This window comes from Nyctibius grandis, chromosome 4 (genome assembly GCF_013368605.1).
Source record: "Nyctibius grandis isolate bNycGra1 chromosome 4, bNycGra1.pri, whole genome shotgun sequence".
Taxonomy (NCBI): domain Eukaryota; kingdom Metazoa; phylum Chordata; class Aves; order Nyctibiiformes; family Nyctibiidae; genus Nyctibius; species Nyctibius grandis.
In genome coordinates, this window is record NC_090661.1 from 1,599,631 (window position 1) to 1,627,111 (window position 27,481).

General features: G+C 62.4%; 3 protein-coding genes across 5 annotated transcripts; 2 read left to right on the forward strand and 1 right to left on the reverse strand.

Moving 5' to 3' along the window:
* Nucleotides 1-869: 869 nt before the first annotated feature.
* VWCE (von Willebrand factor C and EGF domains) lies at nucleotides 870-9,834 on the forward strand. The gene is made up of 20 exons (XM_068399541.1): nucleotides 870-979; nucleotides 2,220-2,314; nucleotides 2,399-2,488; nucleotides 2,672-2,800; nucleotides 3,244-3,360; nucleotides 3,431-3,547; nucleotides 3,760-3,888; nucleotides 3,988-4,304; nucleotides 4,695-4,788; nucleotides 4,856-4,938; nucleotides 5,074-5,161; nucleotides 5,288-5,373; nucleotides 5,914-6,031; nucleotides 6,653-6,738; nucleotides 6,892-6,988; nucleotides 8,120-8,202; nucleotides 8,330-8,420; nucleotides 8,492-8,574; nucleotides 9,224-9,314; nucleotides 9,470-9,834. Exons 1-20 carry the CDS (start codon nucleotides 870-872, stop codon nucleotides 9,832-9,834), a joined length of 2,469 nt encoding a protein of 822 aa, XP_068255642.1.
* A 1,162-nt stretch (nucleotides 9,835-10,996) lies between these two features.
* Nucleotides 10,997-14,616, reverse strand: LOC137661964 (pepsin A-like). The gene is made up of 9 exons (XM_068397792.1): nucleotides 14,561-14,616; nucleotides 14,290-14,437; nucleotides 12,875-12,992; nucleotides 12,549-12,667; nucleotides 12,257-12,456; nucleotides 11,682-11,798; nucleotides 11,450-11,588; nucleotides 11,241-11,333; nucleotides 10,997-11,146 (listed from the first exon to the last, which is right to left on the reverse strand). Exons 1-9 carry the CDS (start codon nucleotides 14,614-14,616, stop codon nucleotides 10,997-10,999), a joined length of 1,140 nt encoding a protein of 379 aa, XP_068253893.1.
* A 7,120-nt stretch (nucleotides 14,617-21,736) lies between these two features.
* Nucleotides 21,737-27,002, forward strand: VPS37C (VPS37C subunit of ESCRT-I). Of its 3 annotated transcripts, none has more exons than XM_068397777.1 (6): nucleotides 21,737-21,782; nucleotides 22,662-22,768; nucleotides 24,059-24,174; nucleotides 24,250-24,421; nucleotides 24,788-24,870; nucleotides 25,109-27,002. In XM_068397777.1, exons 3-6 carry the CDS (start codon nucleotides 24,082-24,084, stop codon nucleotides 25,841-25,843), a joined length of 1,083 nt encoding a protein of 360 aa, XP_068253878.1. In that variant the 5' UTR covers nucleotides 21,737-21,782; nucleotides 22,662-22,768; nucleotides 24,059-24,081; the 3' UTR covers nucleotides 25,844-27,002. The 3 variants fall into 3 exon arrangements, with proteins under 3 accessions (XP_068253878.1, XP_068253880.1, XP_068253879.1); XM_068397779.1 differs by having other exon boundaries at nucleotides 24,062-24,174; XM_068397778.1 differs by lacking the exon at nucleotides 21,737-21,782 and adding an exon at nucleotides 21,789-21,898.
* The last annotated feature ends 479 nt before the right edge of the window (nucleotides 27,003-27,481 follow it).

Below are 27,481 nucleotides of genomic sequence, written 5' to 3' on the forward strand. Positions count from 1 at the left end.
CCCCTAGAGCAGGCGTATGCCCCCCAGCCAGCACCCTGGAACTCTTTTTCAAAGCAGGGAGGGGCTGGGGGTGATGCTGGGGGTGACCCCAACCCTTGGGTAAGGGGGAAACCCACCCATGGGTGGGGGGCTGGTGGCTGTGGGTCAGTCCCTCTGCGGGGAGGCTGCAGGGCTTGACCCCGTGGCTGGGGCTGGCACCACCAGCCCTTTGCTCCCTGGTATCAATCATTTACCTGCCTGTGACCTTCGCTTCAGCCCCCGGCCTGGGGAGGGTTGAGGGGCCAGAGGAGGGTTTTGGGGTGGGGGGTGACATGGTGTGCGGGTGCCTTGCAGCATCCCCCACCCCACGGGGTGCACCCCAACCGTCCCGGCTCCACTTTGGCCCCTTTATCTGCTGCGAGCTCCTCTTTGGTGGGTCCCTGTGCAGGGCTGGGAAGGCGGCCCAGTGCCGCCAGGAGGAGGAGGAGGGGTGGGGAGCGGCCATGCCGGAGCTTTGCCAGATGTGGGAAAGGAGAGAAGGGGGGAAACGCTTTGGCTGCTGCTTCCCACCGCGTCGGGGACCCCCTTTTTCCCTGTCCTACAGCCGCCACCGCTCGTCACCGTGATGGAGCCACTCGCTCCGGCCAAGGCGAGCCAGCCTTGGGGCGAGCATCCCCGCGTCCCCGGGTGGGTGGAGAGCCGGGTGCCGATGGCTGGGGCTGCCTTTCCCCCCGCAGCGCTCCCCGCTCTCGCCTCCCTCCACCCCCCGCATTGTTCCCGGGGAGGAGGAGCAGGGCCAAGGGCCAGCGTGCGGTAGGCGCCCGTGTGCCGCCCAGGCAGGCAGGAAGGCGAGGCGGGCAGGCGTCGGGAACGTGCCGGAGCAGCCTGTCATGTGGCTCGAGCTGCTCTTCCAGGCTGCCTGTGTGTCCCTGTTCCTCCCGGGTGGCCAGGCCAGGGTGTACCCCGCGAGGAAGAAACCGGCCAGCTTTGCCGTGGAGAGGTAGCCGGGTTCCCCCTCCTTTTCCTTCTCCTTCTCCCAGCTACACCTGGGGACGGCAGCGTGCCGTGCCGTGCCGTGCTCTGGCCATCCATCCCCTCGGCTGCCTTCGGGGCTCCGGCCGTGCCTCCCATCCTATCCCATCCCATCCCATCCCCACGCGTCCCTCGCTCTGCCCAGGGGGTGAGCGGGACCAGGGGAGGGTGACCCTCGCAGGGGTCCTGCTCCCCACATCCGTGTCCTGCTCCCCGTGTCCTCCTGGGGACCGTTTCTCCCCGTCACCATGTGCTGGGGGGGGTTTGGGTCAGCTGGGACATGGTCCTCTCCCTCTGTCCCACCTCATTTTGGGGTCATAGCACAGCCTGGTTCGCCCCCTGTCCTGCTCCCCACATCCCTGTCCTGCTCCCCGTGTCCTCCTGGGGGCGGTTTCTCCCCTGTCACCATGTGCTGGGGGGGTTTGGGTCAGCTGGGACATGGTCCTCTCCCTCTGTCCCACCTCATTTTGGGGTCACACTGCACCCTGGTTCACCCTGTGTCCTGCTCCCCACATCCCTGTCCTGCTCCCCGCATCCGTGTCCTGCTCCCCATGTTCTCCTGGGGACCATTAATCCCCTGTCACCATGTGCTGGGGGGGTTTGGGTTACCTGGGACATGGTCCTCTCCCTCTGTCCCACCTCACTTTGGGGTCACACCACAGCCCGGTTCGCCCTGTGTCCTGCTCCCCGCATCCGTGTCCTGCTCCCCATGTCCTCCTGGGGACTGTTTCTCCCCTGTCACCGTGTGCTGGGGGGGTTTGGGTCAGCTGGGACATGGTCCTCTCCCTCTGTCCCACCTCACTTTGGGGTCACACCGCACCCCAGTTTGCCCCGTCTCCTGCTCCCTGCATCTGTGTCCTGCTCCCCACATCTGTGTCCTTCTCCCCGTGTCCTCCTGGGGACCGTTTCTCCCCTGTCACCATGTGCTGGGGGGGTTTGGGTTACCTGGGACATGGTCCTCTCCCTCTGTCCCACCTCACTTTGGGGTCACACCTCACCCCAGTTTGCTTGCATCCCCTTGGCTCCACACCATGCTCTGCCACCCGTGACGGGGTGCCCGTGGGCACATTGTGACCCCTCCTGTGTGTCCCCTCCACGTCCCCTCGCGTCCCTGCGGCAGAGGGGCTGCAGGAGCTCCCCATGGGCCCTTTGCCCCCTGCCCTGGGGGCTCGGGGCAGGGTGGCCTCAGCCTCTGGTGGGTCGCGCAGGCGCCGCCTGGGGCCCCACGTCTGCTTCTCGGGCTTGGGCAGCGGATGTTGCCCCGGGTGGATGCTGGCTCCGGGCAGCGGGCAGTGCACCCTGCGTGAGTACGGGCTGCGGGGGGTGGGTGGGTGGGTGTGGGGGGGTCCCTGCCCTCCTGACAGCCGCCTGTCCCCGCTCCCCGCAGCGCTCTGCTCCTTCGGCTGCGGCAGCGGCTTGTGCATCGCCCCCGACCTCTGCTCGTGCCCCGATGGAGAGCAGGGCATCACCTGCCCAGGTACCCACCAGCCGGGACCCCCCCCAGGCTTCCCTGGCAGGGCACCTTGCTCCTTGTCACCTCTCCCTGCAGCATCCCCCGGGGCGGTCCCCATCCCTGGGTGCGGACCCTCGGGGATCCGCGGTGGGTGGGTGGGTGCTGGGGTGGCACCGGTGCCCCGCGGACCCCCCGTGTCTGTGTCAGAGCCGGTGGGGACGTGCGGGGAGTACGGCTGCGACCTCTCCTGTAACCACGGCGGGTGCCAGGAGGTGGCCCGTGTCTGTCCCCTCGGCTTCTCCATGGTGGAGACGGCCAACGGCGTCCGCTGCACCGGTGAGCCGGGGTGGGGGGGGTCCTGGTGGGACGGGGTGGGGTGGGGAAGGTCCCGGTGGGATGGGGTGGTCCTAGAGGGATGGGGAGGGTCCCGGTGGGGTGGGGAAGGTCCCGGTGGGATGGGGAGGGTCCCGGTGGGGTGGGGTGGTCCCGGTGGGATGGGGAGGTCCCGGTGGGATGGGGTGGTCCTGGAGGGGTGGGGAGGTCCCTGTGGGGTGGTCCCGGTGGTATGGGGAGGTCCCGGTGGGATGGGGATGTCCCGGTGGGATGAGGAGGTCCCGGTAGGATGGGGAGGGTCCCGGAGGAATGGGGTGGTCCCGGTGGGATGGGATGGTCCTGGAGGGATGGGGGGGTCCCGGTGTGATGGGGAAGGTCCCGGTGGGATGTGAGGTCTCAGGGGTGGCGCCCCCCCATCTCCGTCTCTCCCCCCTCGTCCCCCCCAGACATCGACGAGTGCCTGAGCGCCGCCTGCGAAGGTCTCTGCGTGAACACCGAGGGCGGCTTCGTGTGCGAGTGCGGCCCCGGGATGCAGCTCTCCGCCGACCGCCACAGCTGCCAGGGTGTGCGGGGGGCTGCGGGGGGCGAGCAGGGACCAGCCCGGGGGGCTGCTGACCCTCTGCCATCCCCCAGACACGGACGAGTGCCTGGCCACGCCGTGCCAGCACCGCTGCAAGAACAGCATCGGCAGCTACCGCTGCTCCTGCCGCCCCGGGTACCACCTCCACGGGAACCGGCACTCCTGCGTGGGTGAGCGCCGGGACCCCCCGCTCGCCCCGTGCCACGGACCCCGGGGGACGGAGGTGGCCGTCGAGCCCGTTGGCACCGTCGAGCCCATTGGCACCGTCGAGCCCATTGGCACGGTGATGCCGCTGCCGGGCCAGCTCGGTGCCCCGGGCTCCCGGGGTGCGGCACCTCCTGCCCCGGCCACCGACGTGTCCCCCTATTGTCCCCAACCCCAGATGTCAACGAGTGCCGGCGGCCGGGCGAGCGCCGAGCGTGCCAACACGCCTGCCACAACACGCCGGGCAGCTACCTCTGCTCCTGCCGCCCCGGGTACCGCCTCGGCGGGGACGGGGTCTCCTGCGAAGGTGATGGTGCCCCTTCCCCACGCCAGGGCAAGAAGGGCAGCGGGGTGCCCCCCCGGCTCGCTGCCCACCCCCGGGTGACGCCTGTCCCTTCCCTCCTAGGCTACCCCAAAGCCATCCTGGCGCCGTCGCCCATCCTGCAGTCCCTGCAGCACCCACCCACCCTCGTCCTGCTGCCCCCCGGCTCGGGGGGACCCCTCCAGCTCCCCAGAGGCTCCCACCTCCCTGCTGCAGCTCCCGGTACCCATCTCCCTCCCTCCTCTCCCACCTCGGTGTCCCAGGCCACCGAGCCATCCCTGCGTGCTGTGGGAGCCCCTGGTACCTCCGCCCCATCAGCCCCTCGCTGTTGGTACCGGGGGGCTCCCCGGGAGCCCGGCGCTCGCTGGACGGAGCCGGGGTGCAGGACCTGCGGGTGCCAGGTACGTGCTCCATCCCACCCTCCCCGTGGTCCCCAGGGATGCTCCAGGGCTTCCCCTGCACCATCCCCAGGGCTGGGGGTCCCCAGGGATGCTCCAGGGCTTCCCCTGCACCATCCCCAGGGCTGGGGGGGGTCCCCAGGGATGCTCCAGGGCTCCCCCTGCGCCATCCCCAGGGCTGGGGGGTCCCCAGGGATGCTCCAGGGCTTCCCCTGCGCCATCCCCAGGGCTGGGGGCGGTCCCCAGGGATGTTCCAGGGCTCCCCCTGCGCCATCCCCAGGGCTGGGGGGGTCTCCAGGGATGCTCCAGGGCTCCCCCTGCACCATCCCCAGGGCTGGGGGGTCCCCAGGGATGCCCCCCGACGTGGGGCTGAGCCGCCGCGTGTCCTCGCAGGGGGGACGGGTGCTGTGCGAGGCCGTGAGCTGCCCCATGGGCTGCTCCCACCCGCTGCCCGCCCCGGCCGGGGGGTGCTGCCCCAGCTGCGCAGGTGAGCCCCGCTGTCCCCCCTCCCGTGGCCCCGTTGCAGCCCCCTCAGTGACCCTCCTGCCTCGCAGGCTGCCTGCACGAGGGGGTGGCCCGGGCCGAGGGCGACGTCTTCTCCCCGTCCGATGGTAACTGCACCGTCTGCGTCTGCCTGGTGAGCCCGTTGGGTGGGATGGGGTGTCCCCCCCATACCCCAACTTAGCCACGCACCTCCAGGCTGCACCAGGGCGGGTGATGCCCTGGCACTGCCCCCCCTTGCCCCATGCCAGCCCCACGCTCTCCGCTGCAGGCTGGCAACGTCTCCTGCATCTCCCCCGAGTGCCCCCCGGGCCCTTGCCCCAGCACCTCGCCCACCGACTGCTGCTCCTGCCAGCCAGGTGGGTCCCCCCGGACCCCCATCCCCTTGTGGGGTGCAGGGAGCCCAGGGATGTGCTTGGGGGTGGGGGGTGCCGTGCTTTGCTCCCTGACACCAGCCCTGGCCCCGCTGCCTCTCTCCTTCCCAGCAAAGTGCAGTTTTCGGGGGCGCACGTACCCGCACGGTGCCCGGTTCAGCCTGGACGGGGACGACTGCACCACCTGCGTCTGCCGGGTACCTCCTGGGGGGTCCCGGGGCTGGGGGGGTCCCTGGGGCTGGGGGGGTCCCCAGGGATGCTCCAGGGCTCCCCCTGCACCATCCCCAGGGCTGGGGGTCCCCAGGGATGCTCCAGGGCTTCCCCTGCACCATCCCCAGGGCTGGGGGTCCCCAGGGATGCTCCAGGGCTCCCCCTGCACCATCCCCAGGGCTGGGGGGTCCCCAGGGATGCTCCAGGGCTTCCTCTGCACCATCCCCAGGGCTGGGGGGTCCCCAGGGATGCTCCAGGGCTTCCCCTGCACCATCCCCAGGGCTGGGGGGTCCCCAGGGATGCTCCAGGGCTTCCCCTGCACCATCCCCAGGGCTGGGGGGTCCCCAGGGATGCTCTAGGGCTTCCCCTGCACCATCCCCAGGGCTGGGGGGTCCCCAGGGCTGGGGGGTCCCCAGGGATGCTCCAGGGCTCCTCCTGCACCTTTGCTAGGGGCTGAGGCAGGATGGGTGGGCACGGGGCTGGGTCCGGCTGTGGGGCCGGTGGGTGACGTGTCCCCGTGTCCCCAGGGTGGCGAGGTGGAGTGCTCCTTCGCCCCCTGCCCCGTCCTCGACTGCCCCCAGCACCAGCGGCACCTGGGCCCCGGGCAGTGCTGCTTCACCTGCCGGGACCCCCCGGCCCCCGCCGGTGAGCCCGCGCTGGGGGGCACGTGGGGATGGGCAGGGTGGGATAGGGGGGACAGCTGGGGACAGGGAGAGGGGGAGGTGGGGGACAGTGGGGACAGGATGCAGGGGACATCTGGGGATGGGGGGACACTTGGGGACAGGGAGGGTGGGATGGGGGACAGGTGGGGGACAGTGGGGACAGGATGCAGGGGGTGTCTGGGGATGGGCAGGGTGGGATGGGGGGGACACTTGGGGACAGGGAGGGTAGGAGGTGGGGGACAGTGGGGACAGGATGCAGGGGACAGCTGGGGATGGGCAGGGTGGGTTGGGGGGACACTTGGGGACAAGGAGGGTGGGACAACTGGGGACAAGGAGGATGGGATAGAGGGGACACCTGAGGACAGGGCAAGTGGGGGAGCTGGATGTGGGGGTGCCTGGGGGCTGGCAGGGCACGGGGGGGGGCTGGCAGGGCACAGGGGGGGCTGGCAGGGCACAGGGGAGGCTGCCTGGCCATGGGGTTGGCAGGTGGGGAGGGGGCCCAGAAGCAGGGCCACACGCGGGTCCAGCAGCGTGTGCCAGCCCTGGGTGAGGGGCTGGGGGTGCCCGTGTCCCCCTCCTGTCCCCCCCCCCCCTTCAACCCCAGGTTGCTCCGTGGACGACAACGGGGTGCAGTTCCCCATCGGGCAGATCTGGTCCCCGGGCGATCCCTGTGAGTTGTGCATCTGCCAGGTGAATGAGACCCTGCTCTGCGTCACTGTCCCCCCTGCGCCCTCGGGGGGGTCCTGTCCCCCCCTGTGCCCTCGGGGGGGTCCTGACTGCCACCTCCCCTCCTCCGTGGGCTCCGGGCACCCCGAGGTCTCTGTCGAGCGCGTGTCCCCGCAGGCGGACGGCTCGGTGAGCTGCCAGCGCACGGACTGCGCCGAGACCTGTCCCTACCCCATCCGCACGCCCGGGCAGTGCTGCCCCGACTGCTCCGCGGGTGAGGGCTGTGTCCCCCCTGTATCCCCCCTGTGTCCCCCCTGTGCCCCCCTGTGCCCCACTGCGTCCCCTCTTGGGTCCCCTCTGTGCCCCCTCTGCGCCCCCTCTGTGCCCCCTCTGTGCCCCCTCTGCGCCCCCTCTGCGCCCCCTCTGTGCCCCCTCTGTGTCCCCTCTTGCGCCCCCTCTTGCGCCCCCTCTTGCGTCCCCCCTGTGTCCCCCCTGTGTCCCCCCTGCGTCCCCTCTTGCGTCCCCTCTTTGCCCCCTCTTTCTTTGCCCCCTCTTTGCCCCCTCTTTGCTCCCTCTTTGCCCCCTCTTTGCCCCCTCTTTGCTCCCTCTGCGTCCCCTCTTTGCCCCCTCTGCGTCCCCTCTTTGCTCCCTCTTTACTCCCTCTTTGCCCCCTCTTTGCCCCCTCTGCGTCCCCTCTGCGTCTCCTCTGCGTCCCCTCTTTGCCCCCTCTTTGCCCCCTCTGCGTCCCCTCTTTGCCCCCTCTTTGCCCCCTCTTTGCCTCCTCTTTGCCCCCTCTTTGCCCCCTCTTTGCCCCCTCTTTGCCCCCTCTGCGTCCCCTCTTTGCTCCCTCTTTGCCCCCTCTTTGCCCCCTCTTTGCCCCCTCTTTGCCCCCTCTGCGTCCCCTCTGCATCCCCTCTTTGCCCCCTCTTTGCCCCCTCTTTGCCTCCTCTTTGCCTCCTCTTTGCCCCCTCTTTACCCCCTCTTTGCCCCCTCTTTGCCCCCTCTTTGCCTCCTCTTTGCCCCCTCTTTGCCCCCTCTGCGTCCCCTCTGCGTCCCCTCTTTGCTCCCTCTTTGCCCCCTCTTTGCCCCCTCTTTGCCCCCTCTGCGTCCCCTCTGCATCCCCTCTTTGCCCCCTCTGCATGCCCCCTGTGTCCCCTCTGCGTGCCCCCTGTGTCCCCTCTTGCGTCCCCCCCGCGTCCCCCCCGCGTCCCCCCCGCGTCCCCCCCGCGTCCCCCCTGTACCCCCTCTGCATCCACTTTTTCATCCCCTCTGTCCCCCCTCTGTCCCCCCTCTCTCCCCTCTGCGTCCCCCCCCCACAGCCCCTCGCAGACCCAGAGCCTGACCTTCACCCGCGGGGTCCCCGAGCCCCCTGGGCACCCCAAGCCCCCCCCTTTCCCCCCCGCAGGCTGCACCTACATGGGGAGGATCTTCTACAACAACGAGACCTTCCCCTCCGTGCTCGACCCCTGTCTCAGCTGCATCTGCCTGGTGAGGGCTGCGCTGGGCACCCCCAGATGTTTCCAGCTCCTGGGGCACTTCAGGGTGCCCCCCCTTTACCCCAGCCCCCCCCCCGGTGGGTGCTACCCCCCTCCCTGTCCTCCCACGTCTCTCCCAGCTGGGCTCGGTGGCCTGTTCGCCCGTGGACTGTGCCATCTTCTGCACCTACCCCTTCCACCCCGAGGGCGAGTGCTGCCCCGTCTGTAAGGGTAGGAACGGGGGCAGGGGGGGAGCGGGGGGGCAAATGTACCCCCACCCGCTGAGCCACCCTCCCCCGCAGACTGCAACTACCAGGGGAGGAAGGTGGGCAACGGCCAGAGCTTCACCCCCGAGGGCCAGCCCTGCACCCGCTGCACGTGCCAGGTGAGCGGGGTGCCCCTGGGGGGCCTATGCCCATGGGGTGCCCATGCTCATGGGGTGCCCGTGGGGTGCCCGTGCCCATGGGGTGCCTGTGGGGTGCCCATGCCCATGAGGTGCCCATGCCCATGAGGTGCTCATGGGGTGTCTGTGGGGTGCTTGTGCCCATGGGGTGCTCATGTGGTGCCTGTGGGGTTCCCATGCTCATGGGGTGCTTGTGCCCGTGGGGTGCCCGTGGGGTGCCTGTGGGGTGCCCGTGCCCATGGGGTGCTCGTGCCCATGGGGTGCCTGTGGGGTGTCCTTGCCTGTGGGGTGTCCTTGCCTGTGGGGTGCCCATGCCCATGGGGTGCCCGTGCCCATGGAGTGCCCATGCCCATGGGGTGCCTGTGGGGTGCCCGTGCCCATGGGATGCCCGTGCCCATGGGGTGCCTGTGGGGTGCCCATGCCCGTGGGGTGCCCATGCCCATGGGGTGCCCGTGCCCATGGGGTGCCTGTGGGGTGCCCGTGCCCATGGGATGCCCGTGCCCATGGGGTGCCCGTGGGGTGCCCGTGCCCATGGGGTGCCCATGCCCCTGGGGTGCCCGTGCTGGTGGCCGAGGGGACCGGGGCGGGGGCGGCGGGGAAGGCTCACCCCTCCTTCGCCCCTCGCTGCCAGCTGGGGGAGGTGAGCTGCGAGCAGAGGCCGTGCCCCCGCTCCTGCGCGGAGCCCCCCGCGCTGCCCGCCGCCTGCTGCCCGCCCTGCCCAGGTAAGGGGGGTGCCCAGGTAACGGGGGTCCTGCTGACAGGGGCTGGCTCCGGACCCCCCCTGCGGCACCCCGGGGCGGTTGGGTGCCCCCGGCGTGGGTCGGGGGTCCCGGGGGAGAGGTGGGTGCTAACCAAAGCATCTCCCCCGTAGCCACAGCCGCCCGGTTCCTGGCGCAGAGCGGTGACCCGTCCCCGTCCCCAGCCCACGGGGACCCCCCCACGGGCACCCCCAGATCAAGCCGCTCCCCCCGCCACCGCCTGGCCCAGCTCCTGCTGCCCCACACAGCCCCCCTTGGCCCCTCTCTGGGGACTGGGGGGGCTGAGGAGCCCCCCACAACCACACTGAACCCCCACCACCACCCACCCACAGCCCCTCATCCCCCCAGCACCCCCTCGGAGGCTGCAGCCCCCCCGGGCACCCCCAGCTCCAGCCCTGAGGCTCAGGGACCCCTCGGGGACACGGACCCCTCCGCTGTGCCACCGGCCAGCGGGCAGAGCCCCGGGGGGCACGCGGCTCCCTGAGGGCCCCTGGTGCCACACGTGAGGAGGAGGATGGGGATGAAGAAGGACCAGCTGGCCTGGCCCACCGGGGGGGGGGGTGGGTGGCTGGGGAGGGGGTGCCAAGCAGACAGGGTGGGCAACAGCATCCCCGCTCCCATGGGTGCAACCAGAGCGCCCCAGTCCCCATCTGCCCCAGGGTCCCCCAGCCCCTCTGTAAGGGGGTCTGGGGGCCAGGACCAGCCCCCCCTGCGCCTCCCCAGCCCTGTGTGTGCAGGGTGTGGGGCTGGGGTTGCCCTGTGCCAGCCCCCAGCACCCCTGGGGTGGGTGCTGGCCAGCTGGGGGCATGGGGAGGGGGCGAGCTGCCCTCCCTGCCACCAATAAAGTCACCCTGGTATTTATGCCCCGTCCCCCTGCTGCTGCTTGGCACGTCGAACCCTGTCCCTCGGGGGGGGTTTGGGGTGAGCAGCCCCCCAGGGTGACGAGGGCAGTGGGTGTTCACCCCCCCAGAGCAGGGTTTGGGGACAGGAGGGACATATCCTGCCCCGGTGGCAGCAGTGGGGCTGGGGACTTCATGGTAGGGGGGGAGAAGGGTTTTGGGGGGCTGGCACCAGGTTTTGGCTGCTCCTGGGCGAGACTTCCCGGGGGTTTGACCTGAGCAAAAAGTCCTGAGAAACATCTGGAAGGTGCTGGGGCACCTGCCCCCGCGAAGGGGGTCCAGAGGGATGGTGACAAGGCAGGTCCGTGGCTCCTGGAGCGTCCCAGGGCTTCATCCAGCGAGGAGGGATGGGGGTTAGCGTCACCAAGCACCCCCAGCACCAGGTCCCCCCAACCCATCCTGGTCCCTCGTGGTCCCCAACACCTTCTCCATCCCACCTGGCCACCAGCAGCCCCAGCCACCCCGTGGCGTGTCCCATGGTGGCCCTGGGGTACCTGCCTTTGCGTAGAGGCACGTGGGTGGCTCTGCTGGCACAAGGGGTGACATCCCACCTACCCACCCGCCGGTGTCCATGCCCAGGGACGTGGTGGCACCCAAGCCAGACCTTCCCAGAGAGAGACATCACACAAGGATGCTTCTCCACAGCTTTATTGTGCTCGGTGGCCACGGCGAGAGGGGAGGGGAGCGCTGGGTAAGCCCCCAAGTTGGGGCCACCAGTCTGTCCCCGTCCCCACCACGGAGGGAGGCTTAGGACAGCTGGGACAGCCCCACCATGTTGTTGGCCCTGTCGAAGATCACGTAGTACTCGCGGATGAAGACGTCGCCCAGGATCCAGAGCTCGCCCGACTCGGTGGGCATGTTGAGGCCTTCGAAGCCCACGGTGCAGTACCCGTCGTTCTGCAGCCAAGGACACGGCGGGTGGTGGTCACCAGCTGCTGGACCCAACCCCCAAAGCCCCCTCCTCGCGTCCCCTCCGCGGTGGGGTGCTCACCTCGGTCACGTAGGCGCTGGGTGGGATGGGGAAGGCGTTGCCGTTGAGGTAGAAGACGAAGTCGGGCAGCGAGCTGACGGATTGGCAGCTGATCTGGGGGGGGGACACGGTGGCAGGTGGGGGTCAGCGGCCACCCCAAGAGCAACCATGTGTCCCCAGAGAGTGATGGAGCACCCCACAGAGCCCCAAAGGTCCCCCTGGGGCCTCACCATGCCGTTGGTGGTGGCACCGAGGGCAGCCAGGATGTTGTTGTAGGCTGAGGTGGGCACGGCCAGCAGCGAGGTGCCAGTGTCCACGATGGCCTGGCAGCCGCTGGTGCAGGCGACGGGCTGGTTGCCGAGGTTCACGCTGGGGAGAGGGGGCACGGGGTGAGGGGCTGAGCCCCCCCCAAACACCGTCTGGGGGATGGGGGGGGGCAAGGGGAGGTGCTGAGGTGACTACCTGTCCATGGTGATCTGCCAGTAGGTTTCAGCAGAGAGGGGGATCCAGGTGATGCCGTTGGTGGTGTAGGAGGAGTCGATGCCACCGAAGAGGACAAAGCTGCCGCTCTGCCCGTTCCTGCAAGGGGGGGAGATGAGAGGTGGAGGTCCCACCTCGGCGCCACCGCTCTGCTGGCAGTGCCATCACCGAGGGGGGCTTTGCTGTCACAGAATCCCAGAATCAACCAGGTTGGAAGAGCCCTCTGGGCTCATCGAGTCCAACCATTGCCCTGACACCACCATGGCAACTAGACCAGGGCACTAAGTGCCATGGCCAGGCTTTTCTTCAACCCCTCCAGAGATGGTAACTCCACCACCTCTCTGGGCAGCCCCTTCCAATGGCTAATGACCCTTGCTGAGAAGAAATGCTTCCTGATGTCCAACCTGACCCTCCCCTGGCCAAGCTTGAGGCTGTGTCCTCTTGTCCTGTCGCTGGTTGCCTGGGAGAAGAGGCTCCCACTCTACTACAACCCTTCAGGTAGTTGTAGACTGCACTAAGGTCACCTCTGATGCTGGCAACCATGAGGCAGGGCTCACCCGCTCAGGTAGACGGAGAAGAGGTCCTGCTCCACGAGGCCTTCGCTCATCATGTTGTCAAAGACGGGGGTGGCTCCGGAGGAGGAGATGCTGGGGAAGGCCAGCCCCAGGATGCCATCGAAGGGGCTGTAGTAGAAGAAATCGCCGGGTTCGGTCTGAGACAGCCCGAAGATCTGGTTGGTGACCTGGAGGTCTGCGACCTGGTGGGGGAGATGAGGAGAAGGGCTCGGTTTGGGCAGGCCCCGGCGTCCCCGCCGCCGTGGGGTGGGGGAGCGGGCGCACGCCGCCTTACGGTGACGGTGTCGTAGCCCAGGAAGCCGGTCATGCTGCCGGTGCCGTAGGCGATGGAGACGCTCTGCTGGGTGGCGACGAAGGTGGAGGACTCCGATGGGTTGAAGCGGTCATGGTTGCCTGTGGGTACAAGAGGGAGATGGTCACGGCCCGTCCTGCCCTCGGGGACCCTCCGGTGCCACCCCCATCGCCCAACGTCCCTTGGGAGAGACAGGGAAGAGCCGTCCGTGGCTCCCAGCCTTCCCAGGAGCCAGGGGCTGGCCAAGCCTGGGGCTTCCACTGCCTTCACCCCTTGCCCAGCTGGCCACGGGGCCACTGGCCACCTACCGCAGGCCGGGCTGGAGCAGTACACGGAGGGCACCCACAGGTTGGAGGAGCCGGTGTCGAAGAGGACGGTGAACTGCTGGCCCGGGGTCCCGATGGTGATGGTGCCGAAGTACTCATTCTGTGAAAGCGGGATGGGTAAGGGGCTAGCAGGACGGGTAAGGGGCTAGTGGGGTGGGTAAGGGGCTAGTGGGGTGGATAAGGGATTAGTGGGATGGGTAAGGGGCTAGCGGGATAGGTAAGGGGCTAGTGGGGTGGATAAAGGGGCTAGCAGGATGGATAATGAGCTAGTGGGATGGGTAAGGGGCTAGTGGGATGGGTAAAGGGCTAATGGGATGGATAATGGGCTAGTGGGATGGGTAAGGGGCTAGTGGTGTGGATAAGGGTTTAGTGGGATGGATAAGGGGCTAATGGGATGGATAATGGGCTAGTGGGATGGATAAGGGGCTAGCAGGATGGGTAAGGGGCTAGTGGGGTGGGTAAGGGATTAGTGGGATGGACAAAGGATTAGTGGGATGGATAATGGGCTAATGGGATGGATAATGGGCTAGTGGGATGGATAAAGGGGTTAGCGGGATAGGTAAGAGGCTAGTGGGGTGGATAAGGGATTAGTGGGATGGAAAGGGGCTAGCAGGATGGATAATGGGCTAGTGGGATGGATAAAGGGGCTGTCAGGATGGGTAAAGGATTAGTGGTATGGATAAAGGGGCTAGCAGGATGGATAATGGGCTAATGGGATGGGTAAGGGGCTAGTGAGATGGGTTAGGGGGAAGGGTAGGGGGCTAGTGGGATGGGTAAAGGATTAGTGGGATGGATAAAGGGGCTAGTGGGATAGGTAAGGGGCTAGTGGGATGTGTTAGGGGGAAGGGTTTGGGGCTAGTGGGATGGGTAAGAGATTAGTGGGATGGATAAGGGGCTAGCGGCATGGATAATGGGCTAGTGGGATGGATAATTGTCTAGCGGGATGGGTAAGGGGCTAGCAGGATGGATAAAGGATTAGTGGGATGGATAAGGGGCTAGCGGCATGGATAATGGGCTAGTGGGATGGATAAAGGGGCTAGCAGGATGGATAATGAGCTAGTGGGATGGGTAAGGGGCTAGTGGTGTGGATAAGGGATTAGTGGGATGGATAAGGGGCTAGCAGGATGGATAATGGGTTAGGGGGAAGGGTAGGGGGCTAGTGGGATGGGTAAAGGATTAGTGGGATGGATAAAGGGGCTAGTGGGATGGGTAAAGGGGCTAACAGGATGGGTAAGGGGATAGTGGGATGGGTAAAGGGGCTAACAGGATAGGTAAGGGGCTAGTGGGAGGGGTTAGGGGAAAGGGTAAGGGGCTAGTGGGATGGGTTAGGGGGAAGGGTAGGGGGCTAGTGGGCTGGGTAAAAGGCCAGTGGCCCCGCGGGCTCCCTCCGCGCTCACGTCCAGGTAGTTCTGGAGGGGCTCGGCGGAGCCGCCGGTGCCCAGGTACTTGGCGGCCGGGTTGTAGGGGTGCTCCCGCAGGTAGCGCTCCAGCAAGCCGTGCTCCCGCAGCGTCTGCCGCAGCGACTTCATCCGCTTCAGGGGGACCCTGCGGCGCGGGGCGGGGGGCCGTCACCGGGACGGGGACCCCGGGGACTGTCCCCCATGGCTGTGGGGGGGGGGGGCTGTGTCCCCAGCTGGGGGTCCTCAGGACCACCACCCCCGTGCTCACCTGGAGACATGGCATTGGGCCAAGGCCACCAAGCCGAGGAGCAGGAGCAGCTTCATGGTGGGTGCTGAGAGCCGATGCGAGGAGGCACACCGAGCGAGCGTGCCACCGGCCACCGGCCCCGCTCCTTATATCCCCACAACGCTTGTTTGGCCAGTGTCCCCGATAAGAAAGGCAAACGCCTTGGGGGCACTTATCATGATGTCCTTAAGGGACACGGGGGGGGGTGTCAACCTGAGGGCTCTCCATCTTCACTGGGGTCAACGCCGCAGGGGACATCAACCACCATTAGATAAAGGCGTTTATTTTCCAGTTGCCTCTCGCTGGCCGGGGTAGCCACCGCAGGGGATGACGTTGCCCCCCAGCCCTGGGGTACAAAGGGTCCTGGGGCTCCTCAGGACCATCCTTGCCCTGCTGCGGGATGGTCCTGGTGGAGCTGGCACGGGAGCACCCATCCTTCGGGGTCCCCTTGCAGGAGGGTTCGATCCTGGGGTGCGTGTCCCTCAGGGGGGTTGGAGACAGCTGGTGGCTCCTCGCCACTGCCTTGGGGTGCCCACCCATGGGTGGCAGCTGAGCCATGGCTCTGTCACACATCTGGGCTGCACGAGGGGCTCCACCGACCACCGGTGCCAAGGGCTTGGGAACGACGCTGGGGTGAATTTCTCTTGCACCAACATCCAGGGTCTCACCACCTGCACGGCCAAGAATTTCCTCCTAATATCTCATTTCAGTCTCCCCTCTTGCAGTAGCTGGAAGGTCTCTCCAGAACCTTCCCTTCTCCAGGCTGAACAACCCCAACTCTCTCAACCTGTCCTCATGGGGAGGTGCTCCAGCCCCCCCTGATCATCTTCATGGGCCTCCTCAGGACCTGCTCCAACAGCTCAATGTCCTTCTTCTGTTGGGGCTTCATCCACCTCCATCTGTCCCAGGGAACTGGGACCAGCTGGGGGGGTGAAAGTGGGACCAGATGGGTGATAGACCACCAAGGTTCAACACCACCAAGGTTCAACACCACCAAGGTCACCTGCGCTGGGCTGCGTCCAAGGTGCCCGGCGCTGGACCAGGTGTCACAGCATCACGTGGCTGCTGACATGGTCACCTTGTCCTGAGCTTGGGGGAAAACAAAGGCAGACCCTGTGCTGAGGAGCTGGAGACCAGCCTGCCCAGTAAGGGCTGGAGCTGGTGTTCCTCCCTCGCTACCAGTTTCAACCCAGCTCTGAATAATACAAGAACTGAGGTTAGATGCTAAATGGCACCAGGGGATTGAAATGAGGAGGATCTGATGGGTGATGTTGGGAAAAAAGGGATGAAACACACCTTTCCTCTAGACCAGGTTGCTCAAAGGTTGGATGGGGCTTGGAGCAACCTGGTCTGGTGGAAGGTGTCCCTGCCCATGGCAGGGGGTTGGGACTAGATGAGCTTTAAGGCCCCTCCAAACCATTCGATGATTCTATGATTTAATTCTCCTTGAGTGAAAGGGAAAATGGGATGTGTTCAGGTTTGGGGTGGGGGGATCTGGAAAGGAGAAGGTCTTGGCTGACCCCCAACATGGAAAGTCTGGACCTGGCAGGAGGCCACAGCCTGATAAACCCTGCCCGGAGCCTTGGCGTCGTGTGTGTGTTCCCCACTGGCCTCGTGAGCCAGCCCGTGCCTGCAGGTAGCTGTCAACGCCAAAGAAAACCAGAGATTAACCCACCACGTTGCCTTCACCCTTCGCTCCCCTGCCCCACCGTGGCCACGAGCTCAGATAAGGAGTAGCCCCAGCAAAGAGGCTATTTGCTGCCAACGCGTCCTTGCCACGTTACACGTGGAAAAAACCTTTATTTGTAGAAGGTTATGGGAGCAGGGCACTCGAGGACGCGTCCCTTGGTGGGGAAGAGGCTGTCACCAGCTGCCCTGGGGCTGCTCTGATGGGCTGTTACGTTGAACAGGTCTTCTCCCAGGCAACCAGCGATAGGACAAGAGGACACAGCCTCAAGCTTGGCCTTGAGAGGTTCAGGTTGGACATTAGGAAGAATTTCTTCTCAGCAAAGGTCATTAGCCATTGGAAGGGGCTGCCCAGGGAGGTGGTGGAGTCACCATCTCTGGAGGGGTTTAAGAAAAGCCTGGACATGGCACTTAGTGCCCTGGTCTAGTTGACATGGTGGTGTCAGGGCTTGATGATCCCAGAGGGCTCTTCCAACCTCATTGACTCTGTGATTCTGTCCTGCTGGAAGGTGGAAATGGTCCTCGGTGGTGGGGAACAGGAGGTAACTGGTGGGTGTGGGGGAGCAGGGCAGTGAGGTCCCCTCTCCTCAGGCAGGGATGGAGGTCCTGGTGACACCAGGGTGGATTTTCCTCTGTTTGTGGGAAAGGTGTTAGGTGGGACGTGCGTTGAGCAGAACATCTCTGCTCAAGGTGGGGTGATGTAGGGGTGAGCTGCCTCCGAGGTGTCCTCCTGAAATGAAAAGTTTTCAGAGCCCTCTGGGGAACCTCAGACCTCTGGAGTCTGGAGGAAGATGTGGTGTGACCCATCTATCACCTAACGCCTCGTGTCCTGGGATGGGAGGGGGAAATCAGCAGCACAAACAGCCTGGTGGGTTCATGGTGTTGGTGAAGATGGGGATGGCTCTGGAGGTAACGATGCTGGGGACATCCAGGCTCAGGATGCCATCGAAGGGGCTCAGGCTAATGGTTTTGTTGCTAACGTGGGTGTTCCCAACCTCAGTAGAGAAGTGGAAGGAACGAGGCACACGAAATTCAGCAAAAATCACCCAAAGGGAGCAGGGAACCCTGAGGAAACTCAAAACCAAGACGCAAAGAGCTCGAAACACAACTCTGCTGCATCCCCACGGCTGAGCCTGGGCTGGGTGCCCAGGGTGGGTGGCAGAGGGTGGCTGCTCTGCCGTAGCTCTGCTTGGCGGCAGAGGGCACCAAACGATGCAGAGATCTCCAAAAAGCAGCTGGAGAACAGCTGGAGGGATGGATCTGGAAGCTTTTAGTTCTGGTTTGCCGGTTCCTCACGCAGCTGTGGCTGGGTTAGGATTCCTGCTCAATAAAACCCCCAGAGATTTACACTTGTGTCCAGAAAAATGTAAGACTGTTGTTGTTTTGATGTCCCAGTAAGGCTGGATTTGGCTCCCTGAGTGCAGAGGCTCTACCTGGGCTCACAAGAAGCTTGGACTCGGATGGAGCGTTAAAATAAAGCACTTGGCAGCCCTAGATGGGCTGGTTGGTGGTTGAAGCAGTTGTGGTTGAGTTGGGTGGTGAACTTGAACCCTCCTTGCAGAGAAGGGCCACGGCTGCAGGACCAGTGACAGGAATGTTTTATGCTGGTTTTATGCTGGTGATTCATGTGTGAGGGGACAGTCCCTCTAAAGGCTACATGAGATGTACTGGAGCAACCAAGTTCATGAAAAACAGGAGATGGGCACCTCCAAAAGCTCTTTGGGTGGCAAAGAAATCAATCCCTGCATGTGGATTTCAGGAATGCAACGGCCAGGAGGCTGGTGCGAATTATCCCATCAATCCTGGCAGCCAGGTGCCTGAAAGCCTCGATGGGAACCGTACAAGATCAGGCAACACCACTTAGGATGTGTTTAACCATCACGGGGCTCAGCCCCGGGCCAAGCAGGGCTGTGGATGAATTTTCAGTCTTTCTATATGGCGAAGGACTTTGCTGACTAAGCTCAGGAACCGCCTTAACTTTATCTGTGTGGGCTTGAAAAGCTCAGCCTGGAAAAAAATCACCTTATTAAGATATAGCTTATCTCAGGACCTGCAGATTAAGGAAGCAAACTTGTTTTCCAGTCCCTGTTCCTGGTCTTTCCTGTCCCTCCCATACAGGTGTTATCGTACATCACACAGATGCTTTATCAGGACCAAAGGCACAGAGGAGAGAGGTCTGGTTGGAGGCTCCTCAAGTGTCAAACTCTTATGATTCATGTAAGAATATTTGATGAAGGTATCAAGGAAGCCCACAGAGATGTAGGGTGATGCTTGCTGAGCTGGGGGTGTTTAGCCTGGAGAAGAGGAGGCTCAGAGGTGACCTTAGTGCAGTCTACAACTACCTGAAGGGAGGTTGGAGCGGGGTGGGAGTCGGCCTCTTCTCCCAGGCAACCAGCGCTAGGACAAGAGGACACAGCCTCAAGCTTGGCCAGGGAAGGTTCAGGTTGGACATTAGGAAGCATTTCTTCTCAGCAAGGGTCATTAGCCATTGGAAGGGGCTGCCCAGGGAGGTGGTGGAGTCACCATCTCTGGAGGGGTTTAAGAAAAGCCTGGACATGGCACTTAGGTTGGGAGACCTGGGACTTTTGAGTGTGGAGAAGAGAAGACTGAGAGGGGATGTGATTAATGGGTATATATAGATGAGGGTGGGTGTCAAGAGGAAAGGGGCAACCTCTTGTCACTGGTGCCCTGCGATAGGCCAAGGGGCAATGAATGCGAGCTGGAGCACGGGAAGTTCAACCTCAACATGAGGAAGAACTTCTTTACTGTGAGGGTGACAGAGCCCTGGAACGGGCTCCCCAGAGAGGGTGTGGGGTCTCCTTCTCTGGAGACTTTCCAGCCCCGTCTGGACGCTTTCCTGTGTGACCTGCCCTAGCCTGGTCCTGCTCTGGCAGGGGGTTGGACTCGATGATCTCCAGAGGTCCCTTCCAACCCCTCACCTTCTATGATTCTATGATTTAACTGGATACTTTTCTGTTTCTTCCTTCATTGCAAAGAACAAATTTGAACTCAGCTTAGTTTATCCTTTAGTCAGTTCTAACAGTTCAATAGAAATTGTTAACTCAATGTGCTCCAGCCCTTCCACGTCCGTGGAAGCTGCTTCTCCAACAAACCTTGCAAATATCGATCTCCCTTTGGAAAGTCAAGTCCTTTTTCTTGCAATAACATTGGCTTTTGACCTGGTTATCAGCCGCTCTACAAACAAATTGTGCTTGATTAAACCACAGGGTACCTGTTTGGATTCATATGACTGATATTTATTATACAGCAGTCACCAGACCTCACGTGGTGGGTGTCTCTGGTGCCTTTCCAGCGACGGGTGCCTGGATCGCAGCACTTCCCTAGCACCCAGGTGACCTTGCCCAGCCTCCCGCAGTCTCCTTCACGTTCCTCTCCCCACAGCACCTCGAGCCTGGCTCATCCAGAGGAGCTTTTCCCCATCCTAACACAACCCTTAGCCCTGCTCACGCCTGCGGGGACACGGAAGTGGAAAGTGGAGGCTGGTTTCGTGTAGAGGGTGACGGGATCAGAGCGTCCTCTGCCTCAGGAACTGCCCTGTTCCACGCGAGGAAGAGCTAACGCAGGTATTCAAGAGGGATTTGCTTTCATCTCTTGGTTCCAGCTATGCCACCTGAAAAAAAAATGCCAATATATGAGTTTTTTGGCATGTTGCTGAGGTCTGGACATACTGCCTCGGCGCAGCGATACCCCAGGTACCCGTTATCTTACCTCTTCTGCTTCTCTGCCCTCTCTTCTCCTGCACTTCTATCAACTCTTGCCCTCTGCTACACCTTTACTGCCACTCAACCTCTCCACGCTCGCTTTGCCTCCATCCCTTTACCCATCAAGGAAATTTTAATTCAATTTTCATTTCTCCCAGGGCTGGACTTCACAGGATTACAGCCAACAGATTTCCAAGCCACCCGAAACAACAGGCGTCTGAGCGCCTGTAACACCAGCTGGCACTCGGCACGAGACAGAGAACAACGTGGCTTTGCAGCGGCTCTCCTTGCTCTTAGACCTCCACAACACACGAGCTGCGGGAGGAGGCTGCCTGCGTGGGAGGCCCCGGCTGTGAGGCACTGATGAGGTCCTGACAAGGCTTCAAATCTCACCGTAAATCCAACCCAAACCCGCTCCGCCTGAATTTCGACCAGCTGCCTGCTCTGTAGCCGTGCCAAGCTTTGGTGTAATGCCTCCCTTTTAACTCTTGTCATAACGATTAATCTCGCCTAATCTTTGCCCGTGGCTCTAGGGCTTTCCGCTTTTCTGAACAAGCTGGTGAAGACAAAAGTGTCCACGCAGCAGCTGCTGCTCGGGGCTCACGTGGAGGCTTTGAATCAACATCCAGAAGAACCACAGAGCTGGTTCTTGATGGCCCTGATGGCAGGCAGGGCGACTGGGGGAACGTGTGCGTGCCAGCAGGAGCAGCTCCTGCTTTACTCTCCCTGGATATGGTGTTGAAAACCAGGGTCAGGACGCATCAATAATAACACAAAATAATTTAGCAGAATGATAGAATCGTTTTGGTTAGAAAGGACCTTTAAGATCAACAAGCCCAGCCGTTAACGCAGCACTGCCAAGGCCACCACTAACCCATGTCCCTCAGCACCACATCTACACGGCTTTTAAATCCCTCCAGGGATGGGGACTCCACCACTGCCCTGGGCAGCCTGTGCCAGTGCTTGACAACCCTTTTGGTGAAGAAATTTTCCCTGATCTCCAATCTAAACCTCCCCTGGTGCAACTTGAGGCCGTTTCTTCTCGTCTTATCGCTTGTTACCTGGGAGAAGAGACCGACCCCCCCTCGCTACACCCTCCTTTCAGGCAGTTGTAGAGAGCGAGAAGGTCTCCCCTCAGCCTCCTTTTCTCCAGGCTAAACCCCCCCAGGTCCCTCAGCCGCTCCTCATCACACTTGTGCTCCAGACCCTTCACCACCTTCGTTGCCCTCCTCTGGACTCGTTCCAGCACCTTAGTGTCTTTTTTGGAGTGAGGGGCCCAAAACTGAACACAATATTCAAGGTGCGGCCTCACCAGTGCCAAGTACAGAGGGACAATCACTTTCCTTGTCCTGCTGACTGACAGTTCTTCCAACAAGGCATAAAAGAAAAAATTAGAGTCAATTATAAGGGATGCAGCTGGGGGAAGGCACTGAGTGTCAGGGCAGGCCCTGCGTGATGCAAACAGGTAGGACGTGGAGGCTCAAGCACGCCGTAGCTTGAGGAGAGCTACACCAGCAGGCAAAGACGTAGTATTTATTTTAACAAGTCGTAGTATTTATTTTAAAAAGACACAGCATTTATCAAACACAACCTCTCTGCGCGGCCCTGACACAGGCCCAGCGCCCACCACCCTCCGCACAAGATGGCGGCGGCGGGATGTACCATCCGCCTCCTCCTCCCCTGCGGGAGGGGGAGCCATCGTCCCCCCCCTCGGCCCAACCTCGCGGTGGTACCGCCCACTTCCGCTCCCGCGCCGGAAGCCGGAAGCGCGCGGCGGAGGGAGGGTCCCGGTTGCGGTGAGTCGCGGGCGGCGGAGCCGGTACCGGGGCCGGGGTCGTTCCCGTTCCCTCCTGTCCCGCTGAGGGGAGGCGGACCCGCCTCGCCGCTGCCCCCGGCGTTCACGACCCATCCGGTGGGCGATTGCAGTCGTGACTACCGAGCCAGGCCTCGTACCGGGAGCCGCGGGGGAAACCCCGCTCCGTAGGCCGCGGCCTCCCGGTTACCGTTCCCTCCACCCCCCAGAACGGGCCCGGCGTTGGCAGAGGAGCCTCCGCCGTGTTCCGGTGGGAAGGTGGCCCCGGGCGGGCCTCGCTCTGCGCTCCCCCGGGGCGGTGCAATGCGGAGGCCTCGGGCGGGCACCCCGGGGTGGCTTTGCCTAACCGGGGGCAGAGCACTGGGGCGGTGACCGGGGTGCGGCAGTCCTGCGGACAGCCCCTCGCCGGTGCTCCCAGCCTTTCCGAGCTACGGGAGGCCCGCGTGTAGAGGCAAAGCGTCCCCTCGCTGTCTGCATCTTACCGGAACCGGGGAGATGCGGGAGGCCAGAGCCCCTGCCCCGTGCTGGTGCCCGGGCAGTGCCCAGCTCTTTGTACCCACCCTCCTGGGGTCCCCTTGGACGCTTCCCACAGACCCTCCATCCCCTCTGCACCCGCACGGCCTTGGGGATTGAGCTTTTTGCTGCTCCTCCTCCTTTTTCCCCTCTTACACTCCATCACCCTCATTAACAACAACAAAAAAACCCCATAAATTTATTTCTGTTGAGTGATGAAGTTATGGATGTACATAAAGGAGCTGATCTCCCAGCTTTTACGTGGTCGTTACTGGGACGGGTTTGGCTGGATCTGGGGTGAGGACGTGGTAACCCTGCACCTTACCTTGTCGTTCTGGGTTCCCTGCAGAGGCTGACGCAACGTTCCCGGAGCCACATCGTCGGGATGTGAAAGGTAGAAGAGCCACGAGCAATTAGGACAATTAGGACGACGCTGAAATCCCCGTCGGCCGTTTGGTACGTGCCTTTCCTCACCTGTTTTTTTAGTGTTTTCCCGCATTATTGCATCCCACATCTTAGAACCTGTGACACAAACATCTGCTGTTTGCTAAATATTATCAGGCAGCCTGGATTATTTGGAATAAGGCATGGAAATAGTGTAGAAAATCCATTGTTTCCCCTGATTTTAGTAATATTTCACTGATGTTTAAAATGACAAGCATTGGATCGAGCACACTGTGTATGAATAACGCCATCGCTTCACGTTTTCTGGGGGTAGAAGCAATAAGTGAGGGAAAACATGGCACCACGTAGCTAGAAAGGAAAACACGTGGATAAAAAACACATCACAGAATCAATGAGGTTGGAAGAGCCCTCTGGGCTCATCGAGTCCAACCGTTGCCCTGACACCACCATGGCAACTAGACCAGGGCACTAAGTGCCATGTCCAGGCTTTTCTTCAACCCCTCCAGAGATGGTAACTCCACCACCTCCCTGGGCAGCCCCTTCCAATGGCTAATGACCCTTGCTGAGAAGAAATGCTTCCTGATGTCCAACCTGACCCTCCCCTGGCCAAGCTTGAGGCTGTGACCTCTTGTCCTAGCGCTGGTTGCCTGGGAGAAGAGGCCGACTCCCACTTCACTCCAACCTCCCTTCAGGTAGTTGTAGACTGCACTAAGGTCACCTCTGAGCCTCCTCTTCTCCAGGCTAAACACCCCCAGCTCCCTCAGCCGTTCCTCGTAGGTCAGACCCTCCAGACCCTTCCCCAGCTTGGTCGCCCTCCTCTGCACTCACTCCAACACCTCAACATCTCTCTTGAAGTGCAGGGCCCAGAACTGGACACAGGATTCAAGGTACAATGAGACAGGAGCCAAGGAACTGGGGAGGTGGTGAGGGACAGGAAGACACGGGTGGCAGTGGTGGCCCCGCCATGGACACGGTTGGAGGTTTGCTGGGCAGAGTGAGACGGTGCAGGCGGAGAGTCAGGGTGCCGTCACCCTGCTGTTGAGTGGCTGTGAGTAGGTGTTTCCTTGACCAAACCGTCTGACACACACGAGTAATCCTTCCAAATACGCCGTGAAGAGGAAATAAAAGTCAGTTGCCACAGCAGGAATGAGCAGATACATTCTGTTTTCATGTCACTCTGCTCTTGCTGGTTCTTTGTAGCACAGGGGAACCTCTCTGGTGGAGCTGTTTCAAGCTGTTTAGCAAAGCTGGGTTTAAATCCCTAATAGGATTAGTACCTATTTACAGCTGGCTGTAGAAAACCTTGTCTTTATTTGCCTTCCTTTCCCCCCTGCGTCCTAGAAGGCCGCAGCTCCTCTGGGAGGATGGACACCCTGAGGAACCGGACGGTGGAGGAGCTCCAGGAGCTGCAGGGAAACGCCGAGGAGATCGAGCGCCTGGCGCTGGAGTCGCAGGAGGTGGGTGCAGCGTGACACAGGCTGGCCTGCCTTAGCCCCCTCGCCCACGGTGACCATCCCCTCTCCTTCCTCCAGGTCCAGGAGCTGCAGCTGGAAAGGGAGATGGCCCTTGCTTCCAACCGGAGCTTGGCCGAGCAGAACCTGAAGTTCCAGGCGCCGCTGGAGACGGGGCGCACGGACCTCTCCAAGAAATACCAAGAGCTGCAGGAGCTGGCTGAGAGGTGTAAGGAGCAGAAGGCAAAACTGGGTGAGCCTTTGCAGACCTTGTGCCCTTCCCGATGGAGTCACGGGGGGCAGAGTTAGCCCAACATCCTTCTCTTTGGCTTCTGCCTCCCTTGGCTGTACTCAGCAGAGAAACTCTTCAGGGTGGTGGTGGCAGAAAGGACTCTGCTCCTATAAAATATATATTCTCCTCTTTCCTGGTCTGGACACATCGAGGATGCTGTCCTAGGGAAAAACCCTTCTAGAAAAAAATCCTTCTAGGTTCTTTCCTCCAGATTTTCTCCAGTTCCCAAGGCAGGCTCTCCTGTGAGTGCAGCAGCACTGTGAGGTGATGATTTTTCCTTCTTTCATGTTTCATGTTTTGCTCTGCTGCTCTCTTTTGCTTCCCCAGAGAAATTTGCAGCAGCGTTGCACCCTCAGACCTTGCTGGATCTCCTGCAGGTGGAAAGCCAGAAAATCGAGGAGGAGTCTGAGGTGAGCGGGTTTAAATCCATTAGCCATTCAAGTGATTAGTCCTCAAAGACTTGCAATTACACTCCCAAGCCTAATCTCTTAAATCAAGGATTATCTCTTTGTAGTTTAGCTTTCTCCTTCCAAAAAATTGGATTGCCCTTTGCTTGTGTGGGGTGTGATGGTTGTAAATCCTAAGCTGGGCTTGGGGAAGGAGGGTAGAGGGATGCAGCGCTGAGCCCAGGGCTGTCTTCTCTTCCAGAACTTGGCTGAGAAGTTCCTGGAGGGCGAGGTGCCCCTGGAGACGTTCCTCGAGGAGTTTTCCCTCATGAGGAAGTTGTCCCACCTGCGCCGGGTCAGAGTTGAAAAGCTGCAGGAGCTGCTGAGGAGGTCGGGAGCGTCGCAGGAGCCCGGCGGGGACCCCCAGCAGCCACCTCCTCCCGTCCCTGGGCCCGCGGACCCTCCCAAGCCACAGCCCTTCCCTTCGGGGGCTCCGTCCTTCCCGTTGCCCTACAGCCCGGCCCCACACGTGCCGGCCGGCCCCGCAGCCCACGGAGCTCTCCCTCCTGCTCCTTTCCCCGGCTCTCCGGTCGCCGTGGGACACGTCCCTTCCTCCCAGCCCAGCGCCCAGCCCACCTTTCCCTACAAACCCCCTCCAGGTCCTGGCTACCCGCCAGCGCCGGCTGCCGACTCGGGCTATCCCAAACCCCCCTCGGGCGGCTCATCTCCAGCACCGGGCTACTCCTGGTCTCCATCCCGGGGCCCACCTCAGCCCCCACCCTTCCCTGCCTCTCACCCCTCTCCTCCACCCCCCAGACCTGCCTACCCTCCCTACCTCCCCCCTGGGGCAGCGAGACTGCAGTGCCCCTACCCAACGCAGCCCCCTCTCCCCAGTTTCCCGATCCCCCCGCAGCCTCCCTATCCTCCTGGACCCCCCCCACCCTTCGGGTACCCCCCACCCCCAAACCCTCAGCGTCCTGCTTGGCCTGGCTACTAAATCAGGACACCTGAGGAGCATCCTCTGCTGCTCCCTGGTTTTTTTTGTGGACTGAGGAAGAAGAGGAAGCCAAGAGCGTTACTCTTCAACCCATCGGTGCGAAAGCATTACACAGGATAAGAGACGGGGGGGTCAGGCTGACCTTGCCCCCGTGGACTCCAACTCTAGGTCGGGTTTGTGACGCTGGCTGGTGGGCTGAAGATTTTGGGCTTCCAAATGGGCTCATCCAGGCTCTGGGGTGGAAGCCAGGGAGTCATCTGGGTACTGGGGAACGATGTCTGTGTGTGGGGGAGCAAGAGGTGCTCAGTCTGTGCCTGTTGCTTGCTGTGCAGGTACCAGATGTCATCATCAGTGTTCAAAAGACATGGGGGGAATCTGGGACAGTATTTCTGACACAAAATACTCCCTGCTTCCCCAAGGACCTTCCTGGGAGCGAGAGGCAGAGCCAGGCGACTCCTAACTGATGGCAGCAGGGAGAAGCAGCGAGCTCGCCCCTCGGCTGGGCCAGACCTTGAGATCTGCTGGTGGGTTTATGCCTCTGCAGGTTAATTTCCACACCAGCTCTGTGGTTAGGTCTCTACCTGTGTGGTGAGTACCAAGGGGTTGGGTTCTGGTACTCCCAACTCACCACAGAGCAAAAACCTCTTCACCACTGCTGCCTCTGTCCAGCACAGGAGCCTTTCCCAGCCTGTTGTCACACCGAGGGTGCAAAGGCTCCCGTAGCTCCCCAACACGTGGATATTACCCGTGGTTTTGAAGTAAACCAGGCTGGCACGGCGTCTGGGCTGGTGCTGCTTTGGGGGGACATCCCTTGGGTGACAGGGAGGAGGGAGGGTCGGTGTGCAGTGCCCAGCTCTGCGAAACGCCGCGGCTTGGCAGCCCCCCGGCCTCTCCCGGGGTGCTACAGGGACCGGGGGTGTCATCTGGGGGGCTCCAGCCTTCCTCCCGTCCCCCTTCTCAGGAAACACTAGGTTTAATGTTCATGGAAATGGGGTTTGCTTCGCTCAGCACTTTATCCTACGCATCCTGCCCGTATCCCTGTCAGTTATTTATAAGGAAACATTACTAATGGACTAGAACAAGGCCGACGCTTGTGGGGTTTGATGGAGACAATTCCCTCTCCGCGGTTAATTACAGTAATAAAACTTAATGAATGGCACGTGGGGTCACGGCAGCGGCTGCTTTCGGAGAAGCTGACACTTGTTGATCTTTTTATGCCCTCCTGGTGTCCTTACACTGACTTGGGTCAGTAAAACCTTTCACCATCTTCTTCCAACTCACCCTTCTTGTTTTCATCTCGCCTGGGGCTCTTCTGCACCAGCCCATCTCCCCCTCTGGCACCCTCCTGCCTTTTCCCTCGCTGCCAGGGAGGTGGATGGTCTAAGGAACAGCACTGGGAGCGTCGGAAGGAGGAGAACAAGCTGTAATTACTAGAAAAGAACCATTTTATTACCATGCTTTGTGCATCTTAAATATCTCAGGTTTCTTCTCAGTTATTTCTACCCTCCCCGCACTCCACATCCTTTGTGTCTGCCTGAATCTCGGCGCCATCCCACACGAAGCAGCTTGGCTTCTTTCCCACCAAGCTCAGCACCCCAGGAGATGATTTTGCTTTCAGCCTGGCCTGGGTGGGAGGAG